Source organism: Melopsittacus undulatus, chromosome 7, assembly GCF_012275295.1.
Source record: "Melopsittacus undulatus isolate bMelUnd1 chromosome 7, bMelUnd1.mat.Z, whole genome shotgun sequence".
In the NCBI taxonomy this organism is placed as follows: Eukaryota; Metazoa; Chordata; class Aves; order Psittaciformes; family Psittaculidae; genus Melopsittacus; species Melopsittacus undulatus.
The window spans coordinates 6,235,528-6,259,372 of record NC_047533.1 but is presented as its reverse complement, the minus strand read 5'-3'; the positions used below and the strand labels follow the sequence as shown (position 1 = coordinate 6,259,372).

At 41.8% G+C, this 23,845-nt stretch overlaps 1 protein-coding gene across 1 annotated transcript in view; it reads right to left on the bottom strand.

The window, feature by feature from the left end:
* The window catches only part of POLR1A (RNA polymerase I subunit A), a 34,122-nt gene that overhangs the window by 5,404 nt on the left and 4,873 nt on the right, over positions 1-23,845 (bottom strand). Inside the window, exons 6-31 of the mRNA XM_034064895.1 lie at positions 23,666-23,775; positions 22,236-22,322; positions 21,251-21,353; positions 20,403-20,565; positions 19,103-19,276; positions 18,742-18,864; positions 17,716-17,943; positions 16,156-16,410; positions 15,618-15,809; positions 14,812-14,955; positions 14,198-14,381; positions 12,739-12,821; positions 12,471-12,629; positions 12,041-12,139; positions 11,000-11,152; positions 10,726-10,808; positions 9,934-10,099; positions 8,944-9,165; positions 7,359-7,573; positions 6,567-6,734; positions 5,509-5,644; positions 4,717-4,874; positions 3,359-3,473; positions 2,629-2,745; positions 1,541-1,822; positions 154-354 (exon numbers count right to left, since the gene is read on the bottom strand). Coding sequence (XP_033920786.1) covers positions 154-354; positions 1,541-1,822; positions 2,629-2,745; positions 3,359-3,473; positions 4,717-4,874; positions 5,509-5,644; positions 6,567-6,734; positions 7,359-7,573; positions 8,944-9,165; positions 9,934-10,099; positions 10,726-10,808; positions 11,000-11,152; positions 12,041-12,139; positions 12,471-12,629; positions 12,739-12,821; positions 14,198-14,381; positions 14,812-14,955; positions 15,618-15,809; positions 16,156-16,410; positions 17,716-17,943; positions 18,742-18,864; positions 19,103-19,276; positions 20,403-20,565; positions 21,251-21,353; positions 22,236-22,322; positions 23,666-23,775 — 4,120 coding nt within the window. The remainder of the gene's footprint in view (positions 1-153; positions 355-1,540; positions 1,823-2,628; positions 2,746-3,358; positions 3,474-4,716; positions 4,875-5,508; positions 5,645-6,566; positions 6,735-7,358; positions 7,574-8,943; positions 9,166-9,933; positions 10,100-10,725; positions 10,809-10,999; positions 11,153-12,040; positions 12,140-12,470; positions 12,630-12,738; positions 12,822-14,197; positions 14,382-14,811; positions 14,956-15,617; positions 15,810-16,155; positions 16,411-17,715; positions 17,944-18,741; positions 18,865-19,102; positions 19,277-20,402; positions 20,566-21,250; positions 21,354-22,235; positions 22,323-23,665; positions 23,776-23,845) is intronic.

Genomic DNA, 23,845 nt, shown 5'->3' with positions numbered 1-23,845 from the left:
ACATCTGGGGGTAAAAAAGGAGGACAAAGAGAGTTTATGAGCTGAAAAGGCTACCCATCACCCCTGCTACACTGAAATGGCATCCATCATCCACTGTCTCTCCCTAGAAGACAAAAGATCATTCCAGTTTGGGATTATAAATAGATGACGTACATCAGAGTATCTGAACAGCTCTGCAAGGTTTATCCCTTCGGTGTGCAGAACGAGTTCCTTCTCTCCTTGCTTGTTGGTACTTTCATTCAACAGGCATCGTGTGATCCCCTTCACCTCGTGAATAACTGTGCTCCGTGCGAGGGAGACAAGCAAGGAGGAGAGGTCAAAGTACACCTTCATCAGTGGGAGTGCCAGGGAAACCTAGGAGTCAAAAACCAACATAGGATTGTTCTCAATTTGGCTCAGTGACCAGCCTAGTTCATTTTAAAGTTAAAAGTAGACAACTGGAATTCCCCTACTTGTGTGTTTAGGATCATAAACCTCTGACTAGAATTACAGTTGAATGAACATGCCATCCCACATTGCTTTCTGGTCTCTGACCTTACACAGATTAGTTGTTTTAGGGTGGCTATTTTGGGGGGTGGGCTACAAGTTTGTTGGGGTTTTACTTGGTTTAAGATCTAAGATTTTTTCAACAGCCCAGCAGTCACTGCTATCCATCAAGAGCTACACAGTGGTGCATCATTTGATCAGGCATTGAACCAGCTGCCCAGGGATCACCATCCCTAGAAGTGTTCAAAACCTGTGTAGAGGAGGCCTTCAGAGACATGCTTTAGTGGTGGACTTGGCAAGCCAGGGCTAATAGCTGGACTCGAAGATCTTAAAGGTTTTTTCTAACCTAGTTGATTCTATGAGTCTATTTTATAATCATACATTTAAAGATTAAAGCACAATAATTATGAGGATGATCAGGGGACTGGAGCACCGTCTGCATGAAGACAGGCTGAGAAAGTTGGGGCTGTTCAGCCTGGAGAAGGCTGCATGGAGACCTCAGAGTAGCCTTTCAGTATCCAAAGAGGGCTTATAAGGATGCTGGGGAGGGACTGTTCATTAGGGACTGTAGTGATAGTACAAGAGGTAAGGGGTTGAAACTTAAACAGGGGAAGTTTAGCTTGGATATAAGGAAGAAATTCTTTACTGTGAGGGTGCTGAGGCACTGGAATGGGTTGCCCAGGGAGGTTGTGAATGCTCCATCCCTGGCAGTGTTCAAGGCCAGGTTGGACAGAGCCTTGGGTGACATGGTTTAGTGTCATGGCAGGGGGGTGGAACTGGATGATCTTATGGTCCTTTCCAACCCTAACTATTCTATGAGTCTAAACCAGTCAGAAACCTGTTTTTATAAAAGAAGTTTCATCAGGTGTTCTAAAAGCTATAAATTACTAAAAAATTGCATCAAGAAGTACATCTGTACTGCCACCACTTCTCTCTGTTCATGAAGGATTGCTGGGACAAAGCAGCACTGTACTGAAAAGATCCCCTTATTGTGGGAGCTAAGTGCAACCACTACACAACCACACAAGAGATGCTTCCAGGCGGACCATCTTACCTCACACCAAAGTTCATGTTCGGTGTCAAATGAGTAATCCTGTATTGATGGGTGGCTGCCCACAACAGCATTTACTCGCAGCTCTGCTGACTGAAGTAGTCTGTCTTTCTCTTTTTTAGCATGAGACATAAAGGACAGATGTTGAGACTCAACAACATCTGTTTCATCCTGGTTCTCTTCCGCACCAGGAGTCTTTTCTTCTTTGTCTGATTCAGCCTCTTCATCTTCCAGGTTCTCATCAATGTTTTCTTCCCCATTCTCTTCTTCACTCTCGTAATCAACCTGCAGAGAAAGAATGTTCTATTTATCTGAGCCACAACATGTACTGAAACTAAGTGTTCAATGCAGAGTTTCAGACATGAGTATTCTCCATAGTTGAGGTGTATATTACCTATGACACGATGAAAGTGTAATTCTGTTGTAAAGGAAATACAACAGATACAGCTCAGTCCCTATTTCTTTGCCATTATTCCTTACTACAGTTCAATTTTCTCCTCTTGAAAAAGGGTCTTCCGACAATCCAACTCTGATGATGGGATTCCCTTCACATTTTCAACTGCTCTATCCTGCTGCTGAATTACAGCAACCCATCTTTTAAGCAGTAACTATGAAGGAGTGAACACAGAGAAACATGAAGAGCCAGAGAGGATATTTATTAAGAACCACGGAATTAGCATGCAGCAAAGTTAGGCATGAAATTAGCAAGTGGTAAAGTTAAAGTGAATTACAGCACAGCCTGGCTGCCACACACATCTCCCCAGTGCCTAAAGAACAAGGCTTTGGACACATGCAGATCACTTCCATCTCTAAGTTGCATGGTTCTGTATTACTTTTAAAGGACAGCAGTGACCAGGCTGAACTATGATGACCAGGTTCATGCCGAGTCTCAGCCTGCATCATCTGCTGTAGTATTCCTCCCATCCAAATCAAAACTGGACAGCACAAAGCAGAGACTTTCCTAGCTCCTTTCAGGTGGGGCTTGGATTTTTCCAGCATTTTGCTTTAATGGAAGCTTTCCTTCCCAACACAAACCAAGCAGAGGAAATTGGGAATTAAAGTGCAGTGCTGAGCACCTCTCATTTCATTACCTCCTCTTCCTGATTCTTCCTCCATTTTGCTTCTGTAGCATCACCATCCCCTTCATCAGCTTCTGCATCAACAATGTTCTCTTCTTCCTCTGCTGTAGCATCCTGATTATGCTGTGTCTAGAAATCCATGACAGATCAGATAATCAGGCTGATTGTGAGGAAGCATCAATTCCAAAAGGCTTTAATCAAACATATGTTCAATGTTATACCTTTAAGATCAACTTAATTTCTATGAGCCCACTATTATAAAGAAATAATGAACTTATACTCAGTTCACATCAACATTAAACAAGATGGATGTCTACAAGCTAGGTAAGCTATCAGCCTGCTTATATGACAGTCCTTGATGGGAGAGAAGTGGCAGAAGGAACATGCAAAAGCCTTTCAATGAAAAAAGGATCTTGCCCAAAGTTTTGACAGCCATTGCTACATCAGGATTGATCTGGGAGCAAAAAGGGAGTGATATGCTTGTATCTCCATGAAGCTAAAATAAACAGGCATTTTCAGAGTAAAGTCTTAAGTAAATTAGGATTTAATAGACAATAACTGTAATTTCCCTGTTAATTTGATGGGAGTGCAAAGACAGTTTAAGCATAAAGAAAATACTTAAGAAGTAATTTAGTATTCACACACTTCATGTTCACATTGAACATGCTGAGCTCTTCCCAGTGCAGGTTCACAAAAGCAGCTAAAGGAAGTGAGGCATTTTTCAGGTCATGTTTTCCTGTACCTTGTCTTCATCACCATCTAAATCTCTCCGAGTTGTCTTCCTCGTGCTGACTTCAGCAAAAGATGCCATCTTTGCACTCTTCCTTTTAATTGCTTCCAGGCAGATTTTAAAGAACCTGAAAGAAGCAGCAACGTAGAATGGCAAAGCTCAGCACAATCACAGTCAATTGCAAGTTGTCCAAAGATTCATTTATTTGGCTTAAGAAGCCTGTCAGCTCATGACAGGACATGACAGGACATTTGGAGTCTTCATTAGGGACTGTAGTGATAGGACAAGGGGTGATGGGCTCAAACTTAAATAGGGGAAGTTCAGGTTAGATATAAAGAAGAAGTTCTTTACTGTGAGGGTGGTGAGGCACTGGAATGGGTTGCCCAAAGAAGTGGTAAATGCTCCATCCCTGGCAGTGTTCAGGGCTGGGTTGGACAGAGCCTTGGGTGACATGGTCTAGTGTGAGGTGTCCCTGCCCACGGCAGGGGGGTTGGAACTGGATTATCTTAAGGTGCTTTCCAACCCAAACCATCCTATGATTCTGTGTTGTCTGATGGATGCAAAAGTACTTCTAGGATAAAGCAAAGAATTTTTCTTCTCCTTTCTCATTCCTTTAGGAATCAAAAGGTTGGTATCATGTCTCTTACAATCACAAGTGTAGCCATGCATCCAAAGATTAAATTATGATCTTACATTATAATCTCATCTGGACATAAACTTTGCACACCAAATTGACTTTCCAAACGGATGCTTTACTATTGGCCTTTTTTCTTTCTCAACCAACATGCACATATTGTCAAATAAAATGACCCAGCTTGAACTCATACGGCCTGAAGGAGGAGGAAATCAATGAAGCCTTTTTCCAAAGCAAAAATAGCTTTCAATAGAGCCTTGTCATTAAATGGTCTCCTTTTATCTATACATATTTGGTCAGATATGGGGAAGGAAGCAGGGGAAAAAAAGAGGGGGTGGGGAAAGCCAGCCTTTTCTGATTTATCTTTTAAAATTAATTTTACAAAGTAATGTTTAGTTCCATTCAATGAGAGCACTGAGGGATACTTAAAGAATTCACACATTTTTTGCTAGTAATGTTTAGCATCCAAAGAAACAAACAAGATGATGCTTAAATGGCTCTTCTCAGACAAGTGAAAGACCTGCCTTGATACAATTATGTACTGTCACTACTCCACAGATCCACAGTTCTATTCAAGACATAAAAAGCAGCTGTGTAGATGTTTCTCTAAGCACATCTGCAGGAAGCTGTTGCTCTGAAACCCACAGTAACAGCAATAAACAACACACAGTTATGCTTAATGCACATGGAAAGGCAAAAGAAGAGCAAGTATTCAAGTATCTAAAAGCAAACTCACCTTGTTTCCATGAAGTGCAAGATATCTCTGGGCTTCACACACTTCTCCTCTTGGTAATATTCATAGGGCAAGAAATAGAACTTGATTTTGTAGAGGCGATGTTTGTCCTGCTTGCACTTCACACGCAGGGATTCCTCTATCTCAACTTTCTGCAAGACCTACACAAGTTCCAAGCAGGAATGTTACTCCTTCAATAAAGATGCTTCATTTACTGCCTGCAATTCCGATGCTTCCCCCACAGGAGACCAGAATTACACAAAGCTAACAGGCAAACTTTCCTAGAAGCTTTGTGGCAGTTCCTGAGCAAAAAGACTCTACCCTTTTGCCTTAAACTCCTCCCAGCAAACAGAAAGGTCTCTGCTATGTCAGTCGCAGCCAGATTAGCTTGTCTCAGAGACAAAACTCCTCCAATTCAGGAGACTGACAAAAATAAGCTTGAGAAAAAGCCAAACAAGGCAATGGCAGCAAACATAAACCCTCCCTTCCATTATACTACTGCCATGTGTGAACAATTACCCTTCCTTTCCAGTCTCTAGATTTGTGTAGCCTGTGACAATGCTTTACAGGTTTAAACTGAATTTACACAGAAACTGCAACTCTTTTCAATAGCCCGCTTCCCAGCAGCTATCACCCATTCAGTATGCAGGAGGTGAAAAGAAAGAACCCTCTCATCTTGCACCCACAGGTAAGCCTTCAAAATAGGAAACTGCTACAAAGCCAGACTACCTGATGAGCTTAAACAGGACATTTTGGTTTGCTGCTCTCCAAGGACACAATGAATAGGAGGCTCACCTCAGCTAAGCACACCCTTGTGAGCTTTTTCTTCAGCCGTTTCACTTTCTTGAGAGCTTTCTTGGTATTGAACACAGGAACACTCATCATTGGTGTTTTAATATTTGCACTGGCCACCATCAGTATTTCCCGCAACCTTTAAATAAAGAATGATCTTTCAAGTGAAATGATAAAAGCCCTCTGCCATCACATAAATACCTGGTTCATTTAATTAGACAGCATGCAGCAACTGCCAGTTCTATCAGAGCCATATGCATCAAGAGCTGTGGTCACCATTGAGCTGCTCCTTTTCACTTTCCGGGTTCCTCTTCAGGGGCAGCACAAAAGCAGCTCTGCTGCCTCAATCACATTATCATCCAGTTCCAGGAAGAGAATAGAAATGATACTAAAATGTTCCCAGAACAGAAGATCTAATGAAGCCTGTTTCCTACAGATGCATAGTGCATGCTTCCTCATGCTTTCTCCCATTCCCTTCTCTCAGGTAAGGCAACTATCACCCATCTAAGGCATCACACATCTAACCACAAAGCTGGGGTGAGCACCCATGCTATTCAGACCAAGCAGATGACTGGCTGCTAAACTTGTGTGTGCTAATAGACACTGTCACCAAACAGAAGAGCCAGGGGAAACCTGGCTGCTATAAAATGTGTCTCTTCCTCCATAGGTGATAATACTAAACATACCAGATCTCATAGGTGCAGTGAAGTTTAGTGTGTGAAAGAAATAGGTTCAAGAGTAGGGGGAAGAAGAGGTCCAACCCACAAAGCACAATTTCTTTAGGCTTATACTGTATGGACTAAAATACAGCAATGAATAAGCCATTTGCTATACATCAGGTAAGAGTCAGGGGCCTTCACAGGTATTCTCTATCTAGAAAATGAACCAAACCAACTGTAAAACTGCGAGACTTTAAAATAGTTGTGACCAGGCACAATTTACAATTCAACTGAAGGATCATCTGCCCTCAGGATTACATATACACCTCCCAGTGACATTAAACGTTATTACCTACGTGCCAAAAATGGCAAAGGGCCCACTTGAGAACACAGTTTTCTCACCTTGGAATACCCAGTGTGACATTCATTTCACCCCTGCCAGCAAAGTGGAAGGTGTTCAGAGTCATCTGTGTGGAAGGTTCCCCAATACTCTGAGCTGCAAGGAGACCCACAGCTTCTCCTGGGTCACAGAGGGATCGCTGCCACTTTAAATACAACAAATCCTTCAATCTGAAGACAGGAAAGAGAGGTGTAGCTCAATGTACAAAACAAAGAACTTGGAAGAGACTGAAACATTGCTCAGGTCAATAAATTTACCTCTTTCAGGCAATTTCTCCTGGAAGTTTATGGATAAACGCACTCAAGAAGCTGTAAAATTGTCCATCCCAATCTGATCTGACAAACACAGCCCATCAATACAGAACTGGCGCCTTGTCTTCTGATTCTGATTCCCAGAATGTCAAGAGAGGCCATGTACTCCCACTTGCTCATGTTAACTACCCTGCTAACTCCAAAGTGTGGCAAAAGTGTGGTGTGGATTTTAACTGTTACTGTAAAGTATTAGTTTTTATGTAGGAGGATGGCAGTACATCGCTGTTATTCCATAAAGCCTTTGCCCAAGGCCTTAGCAGCATGGAAAATGGGTATCTGGAAGAAAGAGATGTGCAGGGCCTCTCCACTGCACACTAAGCTCACCTGGCTTTCAGAAACCATTCTGAAACCCACTACTTTACTTCACAAGGGCACAATAAAAGGAAGAGTGGAGAAAGACCTTGCACTTTAGAAACTCAGTTCAAGAACAGGTATTGTGGTTCTTGGCTCAGTGCAAAGAAGTAAAGACACAGAAGTTATTACCTATCAGAAGAAATTACTGGGTGCACGTAACTTTGTCTGTTCTCAGATTCCCATTTGTTGATATAATCTTCAACTCCATGTTCAAATGCTTCTGAAACAGATGCAAAGTAAGTATCTGGACGCCAAACACCAAGGCTTGGGTCAGGGCACTTGCTTGTCTTCTTCATATACTTTCTTCGTTTCTTCTCATCTAGTTCATACCACATCTTCAATAACTGAAAGAGTGAAGCAGACTGGTTTATCCACAGTAAGACCAAACCCAGCTACTACTGCTTCCAGCAGCAAGCAAGCAATAGCAAAGGAGAAGATTAGCTGTCTGAAACTTAAGGGTGTAAGACAGCAAACAACTCAACTACAAATACAGTTTACTTCATTTTCTGATACTTAACACTTTTGATCCCAGATGACTTTAAGAGTCTTTACAAACTGCCCATGGCAGGGGGCTGGAATTGGATGATTTTAAAGTCCTTTCCAACGCAAACCATTCTGTGATTCTATGATTCTATGTATCTGTATTTACCCATCTACTGAAAGACAAAATGAACAACCAGCAAAGGAATTACCAAGCTAAATTGTACTAAGTATTATCAGAAGTACCAACAACAACACAAATTCAGCATAGCTGAAAAAATTAACTGGTGATTAGGCAGAGCATTTGCAGATATGCTCACGGAGTTACATATCTGAACACCTTCAATGTGGAGTTTCATGCTAACTGCCCATGTTCTACCACGGTACATTCTTTGTAAAAGCAAGGCCATGAAGCAGCACCTGTTTCCATTCTGGGTTCATACATATAATCATAGAATCACAGAATCATAGAAGAGTTACGGTTGGAAAGGACCTTAAGATCATCCAGTTCCAACCACCCTGCCATGGGCAGGGACACCTCACACTAAACCATATCACCCAAGGCTTCATCCAACCTGGCCTTGAACACTGCCAGGAATGGAGCATTCACAACCTCCCTGATCAACCCATTCCAGTGCCTCACCACCCTAACAGTAAAGAATTTCTTCCTTATAACCAGTCTAAACCTCTGCTGTTTAAGTTTCAACCCATTACCCCTTGTCCTGTCACTACAGTCCCTAATGAAGAGTCCCTCCCCAGCATCCATGCAGGCCCCCTTCAGATACTGGAAGGCTGCTATGAGGTCTCCAAGCAGAGCATATGGATTAGTGTCCTAACGTCCAACAGGCTTAAGCAAGAGTACTTTCTTGAGACCCTAGGCAGCTTGGATTTGATCTTTGTATTTAAACAGGCTCTCATCCAGCTAGCGTCTGTCCATCCAAGAGAGATCTATTCTGTGACCATGAGGTAAAATTCAAACAACACACCACTAAACAAACAAAGAGAACCACCCGAAAACACCCACAACCATGGGCTGGTTTTAAAACCAGTTTTAATTCGTGTTTTGGCCTCTGCCTTTGCACTGGTACCCACAGACTTCAATAAATGAATCTCAGCTTCATCACCCACAGAACTGACATAAGAATCTTTCAGACAGTAACTTGTATAGTTAAGACCATGAAACACTCTGCAACTTGTTTAAAGAGCTTGGTGAATTCAACTGCTTCTGTGTTACCTGTAAAGTAGCAGCATCTCTTCCATTTTTGATTTCACCCCCTGGAATCTGTGCTTTTACACTTGCCATTTTCTTTTGGGAAAACATCAGAAAACCTCCTTCTCTTTGCACTAAGTTTTGGTGCTTGGCTCGCCACTTTTTGATGGCTTTGAACTGCTGGCTAGCTTGGTGAGACTCCATCCTTGATAAAGCTTCATCCAGATGCTTTGTCTTCTGGATTACCTGTAAGAAAGTTAAGTGTATGATTATCTGAAAGACAAACACCATTCAGAGTGAATACTACAGAGAACAGCTTTGTATCATCATTATTCTTCTCTCTATGCTCACTGTAGTGGAAAAGGCAAGGCAAACTGAAAAGGTCATCTGCTGCTGCTCAGAATGTTCAGCTGCTGCAAAGCAACTTTCAAAACTGATTTTCAATGAGAGAAAAGAATTATGTGATAATCATTATCCTTTAATAAGCAGTGATGCTACTGGTAAAAGGAAGTTAATCAAACCTGACAGATTGAAGAGTAAAGTCAAAGAATCACAGAATGGTTTAGGTTGGAAAGGACCTTAAGATCATCCAGTTCCAACCCCCTGCCATGAGCAGGGATACCTCACCTAAACCATGTCACCCAAGGCTTCATCCAACCTGGCCTTGAACACTGCCAGGGATGGAGCATTCACAATTTTGGGTAACCTGTTTCAGTGCCTCACCATTCTCAAACTAAAGAACTTCTTATATCTAAGTCATGTGTGTGGAATCCGAGTGCGGAGTTATAACAGGGAAAGGTCTTGGTTCTCTGCTGAAATTGGACTGCTTAAATCATGCCACAGACTTAAGATTCACTTTCACATTTTGGATACAATGGCAAATAAAAACATAGGTTAGTCTGAGAGTGACTGAGAGAAACAACTATGCCATGGGATCCCTAACAGCTATGCCAGATGTTAACTGTGCACTTCAGTCTTCCCCTTCACCCCAGAAGTATACTTTAGATGTTCTACCTCATAGTTTTCTGCAATGAAAGGAAACTGCTTGGGTTGTAAGAACTGAGTTTTAGGGATATCAAGCCCATCTTCTCCATACAGAAACTGCACCACACTGCCATCACTATCTCGTACAGTCAGGTCATACTGAACAACCAGTCCTTCCAAATGCTTTATGATACACCTGTCCCAGAGCAAAACAGAGAAGAACATTACAAATTAAAACCCCATTAGGAGGATACAAAGCAACAAGGATGATATAACTCTAACTTAAAAAATTCTGTTTTCATTAAGATATTAAGTGCACTGATGAGGAATTCTGGAAGCCAAAAATCACATAGACATGACACACAGGTGAGATATGCAATGATACTGCAAAGTTTTCTGCATGTTGCTTCCTGCAGTTTCCTTGGACTGAAGTGACTTGAACTGCAACAGCAAATTACTCTCTATCTCTGCTGTCATTTTTGAACAGTTGTCTGAAAGAAGGGGGCATCTCTCCTTTAGAATCCCCCACTACCCTCTGAGACAAGTAAAACTTTCCATCTTCTTGTGGCCAAAACAAAGTAGAGTTGCCTGGAATTTGTACATTTTTACTTGCACCAGGAAAAAGATTTCTCCAAAAGGAATAGTTGCTGCTGCTATGTTCCAAAGGTAAGTTAGAGATGATGAAGTTCCCTTTGATCTAGTCCTCTAGCAAGTCAACCTGTCCTGGGTTCAGCATTATGCCACTTTCTAAGTTCAATGAAATCCCTATCAACCAACCAACAGGACCTTTTAAAGGCTCGAATCCCAAAGCAAACCTCTTACCTTTGTAGGTACCCAGAGCGGCTGGTTTTGACAGCTGTATCCACAAGCCCTTCCCTGCCAGCCATGCAGTGAAAGAAGAATTCCTAAACAGAAGCACAATCCCATCACCATCCTGCTCAGAAGCACATCAAGACTGGCAATTTATGCTCTTTCTCAAACTCTACATATGAAAGTAGGGTGAACAAACTCAACTGATCCATAATTGCAGACACTCTCTATTAAATACCAAGATTTAAGTAACTTTCAATATAGAAAGCAGCAGTATTCAACTTACAGAAGGTTTGATGCCAGTGAGAAACCTCCCAGTCACAAATCCTCCTGAGCTAGGGGAAAAATCATAAGGCTGGAAACATGGCAGGGATTTCCCAGATGCCATCAGTGGGGGTCTTCGACCTTCCAACTCAATCTGGCCCAGCAAGCAAGAAATCTGAATGTGGAAAGATAAAAAGGAAACATCGCTTTTCCATCCAGCTTTTTGCTGACTGAAGTTCAACAGCTGCTCTTGAAAAACACAGTAAAAAGCATTAAAATGTTCCCTAGATGTTCTTTAACTAAATGTTGACATGTTCATTCCATGTTCTTGCTACTGCTGGGCACAAAGGACAAGCAGACCTCATCTAGTGGTTTTATTTCAACTCCTTGACTCATCCTCAGTATTTCCATTTTCATTCTGTATGTTCATTTTAATACAAAGAGACGTGAAACTGAAAATAACAGATAGTTTTTCGGTCCCCACATTCCCCTCCCCACATCTCAGCAGTAGTGTACTAAGAACAGAAAAACCCAAAATGAAATCCTCTCTTAAACTTTGGTCATTCTCTCTCAGAGACAGAATCTTTAGATGGCCTTTTTATAGAGTGTTTCTTGCTTGGGGTCTGTGTTGCAGAAAGCAAAATGAAAAAGCATCCTTGCCATTTCTAACAAAGTCAAAGCAAGATTTAGTTCCTATTCAGTAGTCGGAGAAGGAAACAGAAGGGTCAGTTTCCCACAGAGGTCAGGAAAAGTTCTTTCTCCTGTAGTAGGTTTCTTTGTACAATCCAGAGCATTTCTTCTAAAAAGAAGGTCTGCTGTTGCTATAAAACCCAATGTACTGAGAACAACCTTCAGAACAGAAGGTTACAATAAACACTAACTCTCTCCATCACCCACTGAAGTCTTTATTACATTCTTGTAACGTTTCTCCATGCCAAAAGCCTGTATTCCCAAAGCCCAAAAATCTGCTTTGGTATGAAGATATCCACACATGAGCTTCTCAACAGTTTATATTCTAGGACAAATCACATTAACAAATACAGCTGCTAAGTGGTATCATTACCTGCATTGTATTTACAGTGGATCCCTTGGCTCCTGACTGTACCATCAACTGCAAATTGTTCTCTGGAAAGCTCCTGTGGAGACCAAGGGGCATACAAACCTAAAGAGTTGTGGTGGGGTGAAGGGAACAAAACCAAACAATTACTAACAAAATAAGAAATTAAAGCAATTCCTATTGAAGGCTTTAAAAAAGTGAATCAGTGAATAATCACAATCATTCCTATTGATAAGTTTAAAAGCTTCTTGAATATTAAACCCTCTTCTCATTCAGGGAAGATAAGGTGGAGATGGTGAGGCAGTATGTGAAGCCTTGTGCTGGGGACAGATGGATAGCTTCAGCCTCGATAAGAGTCAGGCACCCCTCATAGACATTACATTAGCTCAGTAAGCCTCCAAACAAGATTAGTGCACACAGATGCCTTGATACCAACCTTGTTAACTTCATTGTTGTAATTGTTTACTTCCTCCTTGAATTTCAGATCAACCATGTTAAAATCCCTCTGGTCTTTGCAGAGATGGGCATCCTGCCACTTCCCTTGGATCTCCTCACTTGATGCCGTTTCTGGCAAATTAAGAGCAGCTCGAACAGCCTGGAAGTAAAAAATGGGGGGGGATTAGGTGCTAAGCCAGAGTGATTAAACAGGCAGGACTTCAAACAGTTTTAACTATAGAGGGAAAGAAATCGTGCAAGACACTCACTTCAATGCCACGCCGGCTTGACTTCTCAATGATTTTGTGTCTTTTGTGGTCTGCTTCAGGTTTAACCAAAATATCTTCAATCCCTGTTAAGGAAGACAGAAAGAGCACATAATGATGTAAGCCGAAAAAGAATTGAGGGAGGAATCACAGTTGGTGGATCTGGAAAGCAAAGAGCTGGAAAAGGAAGTCACAAGTAAAGATACAGTAATTGTTAAATTGCAGTTTGAGAAGGAAAACAAAAATTGGTGACTTTTTGAGGGAGAAGGCATAGGCTATCAAAAACCCACACAACATCAACTAAGCTTAGCATTAAGGGTGCAAAATCAGCTCCCTAACTTAAGAAGTCTTAACTTTAACAGCATCTAGAAAATCTTAGTGCACTTGCACAAATGTGTTCCAGGCAAAACTCATCAAACTGGTGTTCCTCTTCCATCCACTTCAAGCTTCCCACTAGATGTCATTTATTTCCTAGCTTTTTCAAAAGGGTAAACTAAAAATACAGGCCTTTGTGATGACAGAACCAGGAGCACAACAGTTTAGAACAAACGAAAGGCTGGAAGCCTAACTGCTGTAAGCTGTATGTAAGAAAGGAGCCTTGCAAAAGTCACTAAAATGGCCACTAAAATGGCTGGAGCATGTGCTGGATGAGGCTGAAAGATGTGTTTGTCCTTCAAAGATACGAGGAAATAAAACTTTCTTCAACAGGAAAAGAAATGTTGACAATGTACATGATCAAGTGCTGGCACGGGGATACAGGGAGGTTGTACAGTCACTATCCCTGGAGATATTCACAATCTGAGTGGACACAGGCCTGCACAAGCTCCTCTGGCAACACTTGCTTTGCACAAGGAGCTGTTGTAGATCACCTCCAGGACTTCCTCCCAGGTTAAGTGTACAGCAGTTGCAGGAGGACAAGTGGGACACACTACTAGTGAGCTACACACACCTTTGCAAGGCAAAGGAGTATAAGGTCCTGTCACATGCTCCTCTATCTTCACTCTTTCTGCCCACCCCTGCTCTCCTTTTCCCATTACAACCTTGTCTCTTGTACTTCATCTCCTTCTACTGAACCTTATTTATCTCATCCCAAAGTCCTATTTTGCTCAATCTCCAATCATCTTCACCAAATCCCACACTCCTGCTTCAGTCCCGCTTCTCTCTTCCTGATGTTTTAGCTACCTGGTGATCCCAGGCTCACTCCTAAGTAGTTTTTGCACCCTGGCTCTCAAGACATATTTTATGTGTCTTACAGTCAATTAATCACCTTCTCCATTTCAAATGATCTCCTTTCCTTTCCCTTGGCCAAGAACAGTCTGTTAGTTCCTCACTACTGCTGTCTACCAGTTGACCATGTCTGAGTAACTCTAAGTAATCATAACTCTAAATGATCAAAAGCCAGTTTTATATGTCAGGAGGTGCTGCACTACAGCACTGCTGAATTAGTCCTTGTGTTACTCACCCATTGTAAATCCCCTGTACAGTTGCAGATAAGCAGTAAAGAGGCGTCCTAGGCATGTTAGCACTTTCCCACTAGTTTCACCCCCATAGATTTCATAGCAACAGTGGACCAGGCCATAGGCAGAGCTGCCAAAGTGAGCTTTGTCCAAGACTCCACACAGTAATTCCCCTTTTCTGATAATAACCTGAAAAATAAACCACAGCTATTCAGGAAAACAGGAATTTTGATCTTATTGTGATATCTACAGGTTTTTCTGTGTAATCTACGTTAACACAGGTTTAAGCTGAAGAAGCCCACATGTTGGAGAGCAGTTAAATATGGTCAGATTATCTGTACTCCCAGAGTTGATAGCAGAAATAAAACTTCTAACACCATCCATATTTTTCCACCTATAAAGTCAAACAACAAAGACTCATGAGTCTAACAAACCAGATGGAACCTGTATCAGTCAGGATCAAAACAGTTTGTCCTGACCCCCCACATTTATCCTCTAACCACCACCTTCTGGCAGGAACTGTTGCTGAACATCTGCTTTTAACCTTCCTCCCTTCCCATTCCTCCATTGTACATACAGTTTTATCACAGTACAGCCCAGTACTGCTGCCCCAGCATACCTGAGACTCACACATGGAATCAAGATTCAGACATGTGTTTGCAGGTCCCTTTACCCAGGCTCTTCCTCCAATCTTGGCCTTCCCAGTCAGATTCAGTGGGACGTGGTTTCCTGGGATGACGTTTATTAACAATGTAGAAACAACCTATAAAAAAGCAGGAAGAGTAGCAGGAACTATTTATTTCCTATAGTCCCTTCTCCATGTAAAGAATTTGACATAGAAACATCCTATACATATCTTCTCCATTGACAGCAAAGCTTTGAAAGCTTAGAATCTGAATTTATAGGGCAGGAATATCCTCTTCCTACTCTAATGTTTGAAAGATCAATGAGCTGTGACATAATTATTCAGAAATGTAATACTTGCACTGAATGTTAAATTCTCTTTAATAGTAGAAAATGGAGCACTCACTTCCCAGATATTACATCAACATAATGATGATCTCAACCAAAAAGTCAAATGCCAGAATATTCACCTACAGCCTTTAAGTTCAGAGATTTAAAAGCATTGACTGGTTTAAACCTAGTTTAGTCTGACCAACAAATTCCTTCTCTGCTTCCATGCCTCGAAACAGCAGCATTATGCTTTTACCTGCAACACTGAAGGGCAACAAGTTAAAGTACCATTCAAATCCATCTTTAACTGAAAGATGACTTTCATGGCTCAATAACACATAACAAGATTTATATGGTGTTGATTACAGGATGGGATCTGGCTTTTCACCCTCAGCAGCACTGGTTTTAACATTAGCATTCTGCTTACTTTGGAACCAGCAGCATTCTTTAACCAAAGACATGATGAACTACCTGCTTTCCTGTCCATAATCGCTGTGGTTTCATAATGGCAGGAGGAAGCACTTTAATTCTCCCTTTTTTGTCTGTTAATCCTCGGTAAACAAGCTCCATGTATTGCTCTCTGGTGAAGAAGCAGCCCCGGATTGTCATGCTGACTCCAGAAATCATGTGATCCTGGATCAAGCCAGGAAGTGGCTTCCCATCCTAAAGAAGTTACAAGGAAAAAGGGTTGGAAGGGATAAGTCACGTGCTAGCAGCTCCCAGAATGATCCCAGCTGGATAAAAGCATTGGAGTTATTCGCAAAGAACTCTTCATCACAGCACATCTCTCTACTAAATCTCTTCTGGACACTGATGTAAAAGGAATGAGGTTGTTTGGATGTGCTGGGCCTTTGTTAGACAAAGAGAACCACAAATGGAGACAGAACAGAAACCAGGAATAACTTTCAAACACAGAAACCTCATTCTCATTAGACAAAGCCAATCATGCAAACAAACAACATCAAAGTGATTCCAGGTAGGAATAGATTTATCTGCCAGTACTCCTTACCTTTGGGACTAGATACTGCTCATCAGTAAAGGCTAAGGTGTAAGCTTCTGCTCTTCCCAGCTCACTCTGTGGGAAATGGGCATTCATTTCATCCCCATCAAAATCAGCATTGTAAGCCTTGCAGTTGGCATAGTGAAGCCTCAGCACTTTCTCTCCCGGCAGGATTCGGGCCCGGTGAGCCTGGATGGAAGGTCTGTGAAGAGTGGGCTGGCGGTTCAGTAAAAGGACATCTCCATTTTTAATATGTCGACATACCTGCAAGGGAATTTTGGTTGCTGCATATAGGGGATTTCCATGCATGCCTCTGGAAAGACAGCACCCTTAAGTATACACAAACACTAACCATTTTGTCTTAGTGTTAACATTCTGCTTTGTAAGAGAACCAATGCTACTTGCCCCTGAACACCCTCTTCCATCCATCAAACCACACTCTGAGGCTGCACATCCTCCACAGACCACAGTGATCAAACCAAGTTAACAGCTTGCAAACCACACTCTACTAATCTCTCCTCTCCCTTGCATTATAGGGATCACAGACTGATAAGGAAAGAAAATTATGCCATCTGTAAATGAGAAAACAAGCTATTTAACCAAAGCACACTGGTCTTGGTAATACCTATCACCATACACCTAGCAATGGATAGTCTAGAGTAAGGTAATACTATGACCTAGGAGCTGAAGCAGAGGCCAGGGGTTTCTGAGTTATAACTTCAGGTTTGAGTACAACACAGTATATTCTTATCTAGAACAGAGACTCTCAGAACAGTCAACAGGAGCATGATAAGCTGTTTGTACAGTCTAAATACTGTTGGGTTTAGCTCTGTGACAGGTTCTGAGAGGACTGACATCACAGAAACACTCAGTCTTAAATGTTATATCTCTACCACATGTCTAATAGAAACAGTGGTATACATAACAAGCACTGTCAAGACTATTCCAAAATGTGTTCCTTCCAGTACTTAAAAGGGGCCTACAAGAGAACTGGAGAAGGAGTTTTTACAACAGCATATACTGATAGGACATGGGCAAATGGCTTGAAACTGAAAAACAGGAGATTTAGGTTAGATATTAGGAAGAAATTTGTTATTGTGAGGGTGGTGAGGCCCTGGCACAGGCTGCCCAGAGAAGCTGTGGCTGCCCCATCACCACCCTCACAGTAAAGAAGTTCTTTCTTATATCTAACCTGAATCTCCCTGTTCAGGTTTTAACCCATCACCCCTTGTCCTGTTGCTGCAGTCCCTGATGAAGAGTCCCTCTCCAGCATCCTTCAGATACTGGAAGGCTGTTCTGAGGTCTCAATGCAGCTTCTCTTCTCCAGGCTCAACAGCCCCAATTTTCACAGCTATCCATGTGATATTCAGGACAGAAAAATGGTTCTTAGCGTTTGAAAAAGGATCAACCTTTTCTCCTACACACCCCCAGGAAAAATCCTGGCCACCTGCTAAAGACAAGATAACTCTGCCCTGGGGGTCTTTGTGAGCAGGCGCATTGGGATCACAAGCAAGGACAAAAGCTACCACAGATGTAGGAGGGTTCTGATAAGCCCTTTGTCATACTCACAATCTTCAGCCCTGACTGGGGAGCACCTGAACAAGGAGTGAGGAGCTGCTTAGCTATGGCTTCCCTCTGGGTCAGGCTGTTCGCACTCAACACTGTACGAGATCCATCCTCATTAATGACCATGGAGGCCCCAGGGTGAACCTTTGGGCCATTTATGACAGCCTGCCGAAGCTCTTTGACATTCCAGGGAGTGACTGGCTGGGGGTAAGTCAGTTTGGTAGCAAATACCTAGACAGGAAGGAAAAGAGATGAGAAGTTGTTCAACTTTGGCTTAAAACAGTAGTAAGTCACCAATAAGCCAGTGTCAAATGTTAACTCATACAATGTAAACAAATTATTCTAAGCTCCTGGATATATCTCCTCAATCTACTGTCATGCCAAATAAATACACTTCTGTTTGAAAATCCCCTACCATAAGAATAGAATTATGTCCTTTTTCTGATTTTCCACTGCAGTAGACAAGGAAAACTCAATTAGCAAGTAAAAAATGAAGGGATGATTTAGAATTCTACAGATGAACTGACAAATTCAGGGGGAAAGTGCATTATCACCAGGTCCACTGTTTGCAGACAGGAAAGCAGAAAAGATAATGTAATGCAAAACTCAAATTCAGGCTTGCTGTCATCTCTGTGGGGTTAAAAATCATTAAGGATGAATGAAGCTGGTGATCTTATTATGGCTTTTTTTTAGGGTTGCCATACCTATCACAAGATACACTGTACAAAGACCACAGGAGAAACAGGATCTACTTATAAAGTTTGCCCTAATTCATAATCTCAGGAAGCAAGTACAGCTTTTGCTTTTCTTTAATCCTCTTTCCCAGATGTGGTGTTCAGTATCATGGTAAGAATTTCCTGCTCTTCAATACTTCTTTATTAACACACAGCTATGACACACTGGGGAGGAAAGAGTCTAGAGGAATCAAAAAATCACTACATTTTCAGCTGCTTGCTATGTAGCTGAGTGTTACAGAGCAGTTCAGTCCCCAGCTGCACCAAGAAGAAACACTCCTTTGTTTATTCTTACCATAGGAATGCCAATCTCATTGGTACCAATGTACATATCAGGGCAAATGACTGATCGAGCAGCAAAATCCACGCGCTTTCCCATCATGTGCTTGCGGAACAGACCTTCCTTTTTCTCCAAGAGCTTTGAGAACAGAAGTTAATGGTTAAAACATGAAAGCACACATCTGCTGCATCACTGCAACATCTGTTACATCTCTGTAATATCTGCAGACAGATTCTCCAGATATTTGTAATGAGTATCATGAAAATGCCTATGTACTAACCACAGATATTCCACTTGTTTCATATTCCATCAACTTCTCGTTTTAACTATGTGACACACAGAGTCCACAGTCTCTAAGATTCTGCCTTCTACCCACCTGACGAATACCAGGGTATTTTTCTGTCATTAGTTTGTCCATATCACTATCAAATACAATGTTGACGTGGCTCTGAAGACGAATCCAAGCATTGTACAGCTTGTCTGCGATGCTCTGGCCTGGAATCATTGTCAGGACAGAATGGTCCAGAGGTTCATTATTCTCTCCTGTCTCCTACAGGAACAGAAATTAGAAACTTAGACTTAACAAAAAAAATGCCTTCTTTTTACTAAGCTGAAATGATAATTATGTATTTTACTAGGCTGAAGTTACATGTATTAAATAGCAAATGAAACACTGGCCACTATTTTGCATCTCATTCAAAACACTAAATAAATAAAAGAAAGCATTAACAATGTCAGCTTAACTTTCAAATTAATGTAACCAAGTGCCCCAAGCTATCAAGCTTTTACAAACTGATAGGAGATCCCCAAAGACCACAGCTACATATACTGGTGGGATTTCAAAAGATGATTGCTAACCCATCATTTCCTGGTGATAGTCTTCCTTCCAAATCAGATGTTACTGGTTAGTCAGTGCATGCTACAAATCACTTTGCTACCAGAAAGTTCTATTCTTAGATGACAATAATGTAAATCCAAGAGCTGTTATCACTCACATCACTTTGTTTTAATAGTCTAAAAGTTGTTATATCAGTCCCATCTGAAACACATTAAACTGCCACATTTGAGAACATGCCTCCACCTACTGGCTAAATGCTGAGTAACAATGTTTTCAAACTGGTTTACATTCAAGATGTAAATTAAGTTCAGAGGAAACTAAGTCCAGTATAAAAGAACCTTCAATAGAACAACTGATGAACAAATAGGAAAAGAGGCATGGTTATTTACCACTATACAACCATGTCAACTGGTCAGCAGCAAACAAGCTTTGTTACTGATTAATTTGTGAATTCTTTGGTTCTATTTAGACATAAATAGTCAAAAATAACCACGATCACAACTGACTCTACTAGGAATAGAAGATAAAGTGGTTTCCCCCCCATCATTTTTCAGTCGATGAGATGCTGGAAAAGTGTTATTGTGAGCTGTAACAGGAGCCCATTGTATCTCATATACAGCAATCTAATACAAAATCCATGACTAAAGGAATCTGCATAAAATGTTTTCCCCTTTGCACCAGGTGGGTGAGCAGGAAGAGACATGGGAGGGTTGAACCTATATAGAACATTTCCAGCATTACACACTCCAACTGTTATTGGAACAGCTTAAATAGGAGCCTACCTGAGTTCAACCCACACACCCCAAGAGCAAAGACGAATATAACCATCAACTCTTACTGTTTGGATTTGTTCTTCTGTAATTTTTATTGGCTGACATTGCTCATTTGCCATGAAAACCAAGAGCTTCCGTATCATTCTGGCATCTTTCATGACAGCCTGCAGGTTCACAGTCTGACCATTTGTGAACAGTCGGTCTCCAACGCGATTTACAGGACGATACCTATAGCAGACAAAATCACATTAGAAGATTAAAGCCACTGAGAAGTAGCATGTGAAACCTCAGACATTCATACAATCATAGCATAGTTAGGGCTGGAAAGGACGTTAAGATCATCCAGTTCCAATCCCCTGTCATGGCACTACATGATGTCATCCAAGGCTCTGTCCAACCTGGCCTTGAACACTGCCAGGGATAGAGCATTTATCACTTCTTTGGGCAACCCATTCCAGTGCCTCAGCACCCTCACAGTAAAGAACTTCTTCCTTATATCCAACATGTACTTCCCCTGTTTAAGCCAAGTCTTCAATGCATGAAAAACAATCCCTACAAACCAACAGTGAGCATTTAAAAACGCACATACTCCACTGGGACAGTCATAAAAGAGGAATGATTCCTTAATAAGAAATTCCCCCAGTATTATACAGTTACAGTATTCTGTAATGATTTCAAATATTAATACTAAAAGACAATTTATCATAATTAGTATTTTAGCCCTTTAACAAACTCATTTGAAGTTAGAATGAAACTTATCATCATGCTGTGATTTTTATTGTTAAGTATTTAATACTCTACTAACACTCTAGCAGAGCAGTGGCTGTAATACAGGTGTTTGCATCTCCAGCTCCTGCAAAAAGTATGTGCTAAACCCTGTGGTTTCTACAAAGGTTTTGTGGGGAAATTTTACCTTGAAGGTGGCACCACAAGTAGATCCAGAAAAAACATATCTGGGCTGAACTCTGAATTCTCATTGGGATCCATCCCAGGGAAGAGATAATGCAAAAAGAAGCCTAAAAAGATACAGCAAGGAAAGATAAACTCATTTTCATTGTTATTTGTTTGGGAATTCAAACCCGCAGACTGGTACATGACACTGCTTTTTTTTTTTCCTGGCAACTACAGAGTACAGGGAACTCAGAAGAAGAGACCACTAAATACATTCTCAGTCTTTAACCAGTGAGGAATCATACAATCATGGAATGGTTTGGTTTGGAAGGGACCTTAAAGCTCACCCAGTCCCAACCCCCTGCCACAGGCAGGGACCCCTTCCACTGGAGCAGCTGCTTCAAGCCCCTGTGTCCAATTTGGCCTTGAGCACTGCCAGGGATGGGGCAGCCACAGCTTCTCTGGGCACCCTGTGCCAGCGCCTCAGCACCCTCACAGGGAAGAATTTATTCCTAATGCCTGCTCTCAATCTCCCTGCTGGCAGGTTAAAGCCATTCCCCCTTGTCCTGTCACTACAAGCCCTTGTCAAATGTCCCTCTCTAGTTTTCTTGTCAGCCTTGTCTTCCTGCTCTAAGGTCTCCTGAGAGCCTTCTCTTCTCCAGGCTGAACAAGCCCAGCTCTCTCAGCCTGTCTCCATAGGAGAGGTGCTCCAGCCCTCGGAGAATCCTTATGGCACTCCATATTTTATTAGATGCAGCACCATGTGAGCATCAAATTCCCTATAAACACAATTGTGATTTGTGGGGAGCCACAGTCTGAGAATAGCACAAACTATTCACTGAATCCAGCTCCCTACACTCACTAGCCACCAAACCTTCTGCCATACCATCTATTTTGCAGCCAGCAGCACTTAAAGACTTCATAAGGAGTTCACAAGGGAACATTTGCAGACTTTGTCCACTAAATGATACAGAAACCAAAGTAACATTGCTCTTAACAACCATTACCTTCATTCTTCCACAGAGCCAGGATATATTCCTTGGCAGTCATGGGTGTCAGGTATCCTCTCTTCCCCAACTGGCTTTCATCAATAACTGAAAAGTAATAAAAAGAATAATCAAAGTAAATCTCTCTGGGAAGATGAAATGAACCGAAGAGCCTTTTCAGTACGGAAAAAATAAGCCACTTCTGTGACTAATGGATATCAGTATAAGTAACTGAAACAAAGCTCAGCTTTAACATCTGAAGTGTATGTGCTATTTGATCGATGGTGAGCTGGACCCCTTCTTTAAGTGATCTCATCCACTGACCAACACAGAAATCAAGTGTCAGCCTGCAGCTGGGGAACACAGAAGTGGGATACAAGTATTACCAGCAAGATCAAGGTTCCCACGAAATACCCAACTGAATGAGACAATAGCACCACCAGCAATCCATCTATATTACAAGTTAAGAGTCTGGCTTAGCTGTATTTTCCATGAGGAAGGAAAACTAGTGGGTTTGTGAGCAAAGAGCAGAAAGATCATTTTTATTAAACAAGCCAGAGACATCAAGTCTCAGTTTCCACTCCTCCTGCAGGCCAGTTCCTTGTGTCCCAGGGAAGCCAGAGCACACAACTTGACAAAGAGCAATTCTCCCATGACCTCGGATGAAGTTTTCTATTCTTGCTTTGGCTAAGGTCCATAAATCCAGATTTTTCCACCCTGAAACTTCAATTCCCCATTCCTTCACATGGAAGACCTTTCAATCCCTGAAACACGAAAGCAGCAATGCCAAAGTCAAAAGTACTCCCTCCAAGATTCAATCCAACGAGTGACGATGACACAGCCTATGCAGAATGTATGTAACTGTATAGTCCATCCCATTTCAGAATATGTAATACTTTGTGTAATTGATCAAGTGGTGTCACAGCCAGTGAGGACAGGCACAAGAAGCCATGAGGGAGCAGAGACAGGACACCTGACCCAAACTACTCAAAGGGGTATTCCATACCACAGCATGTCATGCCCAGAGAGTTACCTGGAAGGGACGGATCACTGCTCAGGCTGGGCTGGGTATTGGTCAGTGAAGTCATGAGCAGTTGTGTTGTGCACCGCTGCTGTTTGTTGAGGGGTTTTAGTTTTGTATCTTTTTTTTGTATTTCCCTTTCCATTCTTAGCAGTAGTAGTGTTAGCATTATATTGTACTTTAATTACTAAGCCCATGGGTATTGCCTTAATTCTGATTCTCCTCCCCATCCCACTTTGGAGGGAGCGAGTGAGTGGCTGTGTGGTACCTAGCTGCCAGCTGGGGTTAAACCATGACATAGGTACTCCCCTTCTGCTGAGCTTCCTGGTTTATGTCCATTTTTGATAAAAGAGTCACAACTGCATAGCTAGGAATTTTTAATACAGGAAAATAAGTGCAAACATGCTTGAGAAGAAGACAAACATTTTACCTGCTGGCTCATCTGTAATGCCTTCTTGTCCTGACTTATGGTACACTGTAGAAGGGTAGACTACTGTCAGCTTGCTGTTGTGCTCTTTTCGCACTAGTGATCTCCTAGATCTTCAAGAAAAAACAAGAAAACCAGGGAAGGTGGACCAAAGTCAATACAAATGTTCACAATAGTTAACTT